The 6,829-nt window shown below is 27.4% G+C and overlaps 1 protein-coding gene across 1 annotated transcript; it reads right to left on the bottom strand.

Moving 5' to 3' along the window:
* Positions 1 to 1,717: 1,717 nt before the first annotated feature.
* LOC109815255 (uncharacterized) lies at positions 1,718 to 2,428 on the bottom strand. The gene has a single exon (XM_020379916.3). It carries the CDS (start codon positions 2,316 to 2,318, stop codon positions 1,977 to 1,979), a length of 342 nt encoding a protein of 113 aa, XP_020235505.1. The 5' UTR covers positions 2,319 to 2,428; the 3' UTR covers positions 1,718 to 1,976.
* Positions 2,429 to 6,829: the final 4,401 nt, after the last annotated feature.

The following is a 6,829-nucleotide window of genomic DNA, read 5'->3' as shown; positions in this document are numbered from 1 at the left end:
TTAATTGGGTTGATCAACAGTAGTCTAACTATCCTGCCCTACGGGGGACTCTCCGGCTCGGTCTTATGCCGAGCCGTTAGTAACATTCGTCCCGGACGTTGGCTGGACCGATGTTTCCGACATCATGGCGTAGGTGTCTGACAGAACGGCACGTGTTGGTCAACGTGACCGATAGGGACCTTCCGGTACAAAAAATATTATATTTTTACTGCAGTTAAACTTTTCTTTCGAAAAATTTGTGCGAAAAATATTCCTAACCTTTTATTTTTCTTTATTTAATAAATCAAATATTAAAAACTAACATTTTGGATACCGAAAGCTTTCCATCTACTATTCACTCGGTGTGGTGATTCCAATGATCCATTCATATTATGATTGATTGAGTCATGAGTAGCATGTTACCATCACCCTCTTCAATTTCTTTCTACCCACCGTAACAAACATTTTCAGTAATAAGACAAACAACCTTGATAGTCAATCTTGTAAGTAATGATTCTTCAAGGCTTCCCTCCGTGGTTGTTTGGAATGGAAAAAAATCTAAATCGATCCAAATTGATCTATAATTGATTTAATTTATATTGAAAAATTTGAACAGATGCATTTTATAAAATTGATTTAATTATTCAATCTATTTTATAAAGTAGATCAGTTTGGTTCAGCTTAGTTTTTTTAAAAAAATCAATTCATATATGAGTAAAAATGGATAACTGCATCACATCAAATCGATCCAATTTCAAAAAATTTGATCTATATTTAAAAAAAATCAAACCAATCTACTTTATAAAAAATAAATTGGTTAACCGATTCACTTTTATAAAATAGATCGGTTGGGTTCGGTTTGAATTTTAAAAAAAATCGATTCATAAACACCCCTAATAATTGCAAATCATCGAATAATTTACGGATTTTAACCAAAATTTCCCTCACGTGATCCACCGTAGATCACAACATATATGAGAAACTCATATCTTTTGGTTCTATGCACAAGCTCATGTTGCATTTCTAGGTCAAAATCATTATTTTGCTCTTTCAATACCACATTGACCTTGCTTGTTTTCTACCAACAGTTGAAGGATTTGCCCCAAAAAGAGTTTGGAGCCTTGCTATATTATTTATATGCTAATTACACTATACTTAAAACGGATTATCTCCGGTCATTTTTCTTAAAATAATTCTATAATTTCATTAATTTGTAAAATAAGAATTGTTTAAACTATTTTACTTATATCACTAAATTGATATAGGATCTATAACACATTCATAAAATTAAATATTTACAAATAATTTGATAACGATATATAACAAATTCCTAAAATTTAATATTTACAAATAATTTTGATAACAATTTGAAAGTGAGTATTTAAATAGACTTAATAACAAATGGAAATTATCTCTATTCATCAACACAATTTTAATTATGTATTTGGTGTTCAACAACTTTGATATTACTTTCATATATCTTATGACATGATAAAAGTCAACATCTAGGTGTTGTCTTTGAATATCAAGAGGAAACTCTGATTTTAACTCCGAAAGCAATAAAAACAAAAACTACACCTAACTTGTATTCTTGCATTTTTCCCCTGTACTCAATGACCCCATTTGGATTCTCAACTTCCACAACAACCACAATTTCGGGTAAGATACTCTCATTTCTGACATCAAAAGCTTTGATACCAACACTAATTAAAGGTTAATAATGAAAGGGCATAGTATGGAAAGAAAGAAATCTGAAACAGGGCATATTATTATTCAGCTAAAAGAAAAATCTCAACTACTAGTGGTAGTGAAAGTAATAAAGTAGACATTAGATTAAGCAGTATATACAAAATATATTAGATACCCATTTCCTAGCCATCATATTCATGACGAACCAACCACATAAATAGACTAGTAAAAAAGAACTTATTAATTCGTTATGAGGCATGATGAAGCGATGATTGAAAGCACATGAGAGAAAGAGAAGCATGGCATGTTCAAAAGTTGTTCCTATTGGGTATTGGTGATGATGAGGTGGGAGAAATTGCAGAGGTGGAATTGCAGGACCTGAAAGAAGCGGTTCGCATGAAGATCAAAAGCGAGGCAACAATTTTCTTGACCTTAACAGCAACCTTCTTGAGCTTGGGGCTTTGGGGGTCCACAAAAGTGTTGTCCAAGGAAGAAAGCTTGTAGGTTGTGAGAAAGATTTTCCTCTGCTTGGCCCTCTTGCGTCTGTAGCTGATGGACTTAACCATCTTGTCCTTTCCTTGCAGCCCCAGAACCTCGTATCTGTATCTGCGGCTCAACGTGATGGTGCCGTTGCGGACTAGTGTGCTCATTGTTCTTGCAAATTCTCACACAAACACAGACACATACACATACACAGGTTTTGGTTTGGGTTTGAGAATTGTGATGTTGTTTTTTCTTTATAAACTTGTGTTGGAAGTGTGGCACGTTTTCGTTGTTTGGTATAGACTCGTGTAAAAGGGTGTTGACTGTTGACCGTTATCTCGTTCGGTTTTCGCACTTGGCGTGCGCACTTTCTTTCTTTGCATTCATGGTAACAGGTGAGATACTGAAATATGAATTTCATATTCTATTCTGTCAAATTATGAATTTTATATGATTTAGTGCGGTTGTTGTGCACGTGGCACAATTTCTACTACTTATAATATTAACCTTTTTTTTTAACACAAATAATATTTACCTTAATGTTATTTATACATTATTTTTTACGACAAATTATTGACAAGTGGGGAAGAGAAAAAAAATGTGATAGTAAAATGGATTACATGTAAAAGATGACAAATTATTAACATGTAATTATTGACACAAATTATTAATGTATATTAAATTTAAGATAATATAAAACATTGATGATATTCACATCTTAAATTTAAATTACTATATTGTTTCTCAGTAAAAAAAAAATAAAGAAATAGTAATATTATCCACGATATACATTTTAAATTAGGTTTAAATTTATTTTTGTCTATATGGCTTCATGAATGTGTAATTTTTGTTTGTTGAAAATTTTTATTATAAATTTAGTCCTCTTGACTTTTAAAAGTAATATTGATCAACCGTTAACATGTTATTAAATTGATGGAGCATTCCTATGAGTATTTGTGAAAGATACCATCTGCAACTAGTTAATCACATTGGAAAATAGTAATATTAAAATTAAAAATAAGATTATTTTGATAGATTGTAAATTTTAATTAAAACAAAAAATAATAATAACATACTTTTGCAAGAAGAAATATTATTTCTTACATATAGAAACCAATACAATTAAGTCTCATTCACGAATACATCAAAAATTTCCCCCCGATGAAAATAATTTTGTGAAATAATACAAAGTTTTAATATATTTTCATTATTATCAAACTAAAAAAATAAAATATTCATAAAATATTTATTATTATCATTTTATACAAAATTGAAAAAAAAAATTTAACTTCTTTTTGTAAGAAAAAATGTTATTTCTTACATAAAAATCAATATAACTAAGTCTCATTCACGAACACATCAAAATTCTCCCCCAATGAAAATAATTTTGTGAAATAATACAAAGTTTTAATATATTTTCATTATCATCAAACTAAAAAAATAAAATATTCATTAAATATTTATTATTATCATTTTATACGAAATTGCAAATACTTGTAAATATACAAACCTTTTAATATATATTGCCAAACACAATTTATTCATTGAGATACTTAAAATAATAAATTATATATCATAATAATACAGAGAATTGTCTTACACGAAAGTATTTTTAGAAGTTTACTTTTTACAAGAGTGTTTTTAGATACTTTTCTTTAACTAGAGAGTTTTTAACAATTCTTAAGTTTTTAGGAACTTTCTCATCAACCAGAGTGTTCATACAATGTGTAAACTAAAAATATCAATTTAAAATTAATGGATATTTAATTATTGATTATGTCATAATTACAATTTATTAAACAATTTAATTACACTTATTGTCTTTATTACTTAAAAATTTAAATCACCACGTACATTACCTTCAATTTAGGGATAGTTGCATAATATATATATATAGAGAGGAGATATTTGTTTACTCCAAGAGTAAGTATAGATAAACATATTATTTTTAATAAACTCATGTTCTACATCAAATTTTTAATAATCCAATCATTGAAATTAAAATTCTCAATGCATAGATCAAGTTTACAAATTTTTAAAAATATTTTATACGTTGATTTGAATTAATGAAACTAAGTATAAAATATTTTTTAATTTTTAAAAATTTACAGATTTTGATCTATACATTAAAAACTTTAAATTCTATGGTTAGATCGTTAAAATTTGATATAAAACATGAGTTATTAAACAAAATAACTCTAGATAGACTTACTCCAAGAGTAAACAATTCTCTTCTCATGTGTGTATATATATGTATGTGTTTATATATATATATATATATATATATATATATATATATATATAGAGAGAGAGAGAGAGAGAGAGAGAGAATGATACAGAGAGGAAGGGGGGGTCTACTTACTCAAAGAGTAAGTCAACCTAGAGTTACTCCACTCAATAACTTATATTCTATATCAAATTTCAACAATTCAATTATTGAATTAAAAGTTCTTAATACACAAATCAAATCTATCAAATTTTTAAAAATTTAAAAATTATTTAATACTCTGTTTTATTAGTTCAAATCAACATATAAAATATTTTTATGCTTATTTGTCAATTTGAATTAATGAAATAGAATATTAAATAGTTTTCAATTTTCTAAAACTACGTGGATCGGATCTATGTACTAAGAAATTTTAATTTAATGGTCAAATCGATGAAATTTGATGTAAAACATGAGTTATTGAATGAAGTAAGTCTAAGTAGACTTATTGTTAAAGTATAAAGTATAAGTATAAAGTATCTATAGTCAAAAGTAGTAACTAATCTCCGTGATTTGTTAGAGATCGTGATTACACACGAGATAAATATTCTTCTTCCAATATGGTCAATTTCATATAAAAGGTCGAGATTCTTACCCTGCACAGTTTGATTAAAGGACATAAGTATCTTATTCTCAAGATTTTTAATTGAATTTTCAAATAAAAGATTTTAATTTATTTGAGACAAAAAATCCAAAATAATATATATATATATATATATATATATAATTTTTTGAATTTATTATCTAGTCAACTAATTTTTTTAAAATTATTTTAATTAAAACTAATTAAAATTACAAGTAATTATTTTATCAATTAAAATTAATTTTTAAAAATTTTGTAAAAATTAAAATTTTAAATTTACTATATATTTTATATATTTATATTTTTCATAATCAATAATCAAAAGTAAGCGTGTGTGCGTGTGTGAAAATTTTAACTATTAAAGTTGATTTAATAATAAAGAATTTGAGTAGTACGTACCACATTTAAAGGTCTAATCTTGTTATGGTGATTTTACACATACACATATAATATATTGTAAGGTAGGGTATTCCATGAGAGTAATAGCTTATTGACTGAATTGTACTTTTGGTCTCTTTATTTTTTGACAATCCATAATTTTGTTGCTATATTTTAAAATAGAAACATTTAGTTTCTCTATTTTTAAAAATATGAAATTTTTATCCTCATATCAAATTGGCATTCATTAATTATTAAATTTTAAAGTTTATTCATACTTAAGTGATGTGACATTTATTGATAAGATATTCAGAGATAAAAAAAAACAAACAAATAAGATTTATTAATAAAATAAATACTAATCACTCATTAAAATTGTTATAACTATAAGTTCGCTGATATCATTAAGGTCACCACGTTCAAAGTATTGTATGTTTTAATGCTCATTGAGTTATTACGATTTTATCCTTAAAAGGACAATTTGATGGATTAAGGAGGGAAAAATGTTCATAAATTACCCTTAGTCTCTATTCTTAAGCTATGTGAGACTTTTAAGTATATCAAAACAAGTCCCCAGTCGAGCCTAAGGGGGAAGAGTGGCTAGAGTCCTCCTTTTAATGTCAATGTTCCGACCATAAGTCTACTAATATTGTTAGGATTATCATGTTCAAGGTATTGTCCACATTAGAGCTTGTTGGGTCGTTACAGTATTGTCCTTGAAAAGCAAGTCAGGCGAAGCATACAATTGTTCTTAACATCTATGACTGACGCTTTTAAATGTTCAAATGAATGTTTTATACCTTAACATATCAAAAGTCATTGTCTTGAAACTCACATTCTATTAAAAAGTGTATAACAACATGTAGAGAATCAAAACAAAAGACAAAGATCTCATATTTCACGGAAAAAGGCACAACAAAAGGATTATATTATCATTGGACGTTGACTTTGCTTCATACTGTTCCTATTTTATCACCTTACTCTAATAAGTAGCTTGATCTATCAAATATAAGGAGTATGTTTAGGTGAAAGATATTAATTGAAGCATTTAATACACCTATGGATATTTCCTCTCTCCCTAGATCAAACGAAGAAGTAAGATGAAACAACTCTATATAAGACTCAAAAAGTTACAATGGTCATCTCTTTCAAAGCTACTATATAAGAAATTCTGAAACTTAAGAGAAGCAGAAGCAACGATACATAGAAAAATTTTGAGATACAAAGAAAATATACAACTCATAGAAAATCTTCTTCAAAAGTTTTTTTGTATTTAAACGTTTGTTGTAATCACGTCTAAAAGAAATGACAACTATAATTCTGTAATACCTTCATAACCATTGTTATAGGGTAGAGTCTAAAGAGGCTTGACTATAAAAGAATACTTGGGATTAAGTCTAGAGAGGCTTATTGTAAAAAGAATATTTAGGTAGTGGCTTGAAAAGGTTAGT

This window comes from Cajanus cajan, chromosome 8 (assembly GCF_000230855.2).
Source record: "Cajanus cajan strain Asha chromosome 8, NIPB_CcT2T_4, whole genome shotgun sequence".
In the NCBI taxonomy this organism is placed as follows: domain Eukaryota; kingdom Viridiplantae; phylum Streptophyta; class Magnoliopsida; order Fabales; family Fabaceae; genus Cajanus; species Cajanus cajan.
This window is presented reverse-complemented; position numbering and strand designations above follow the sequence as displayed.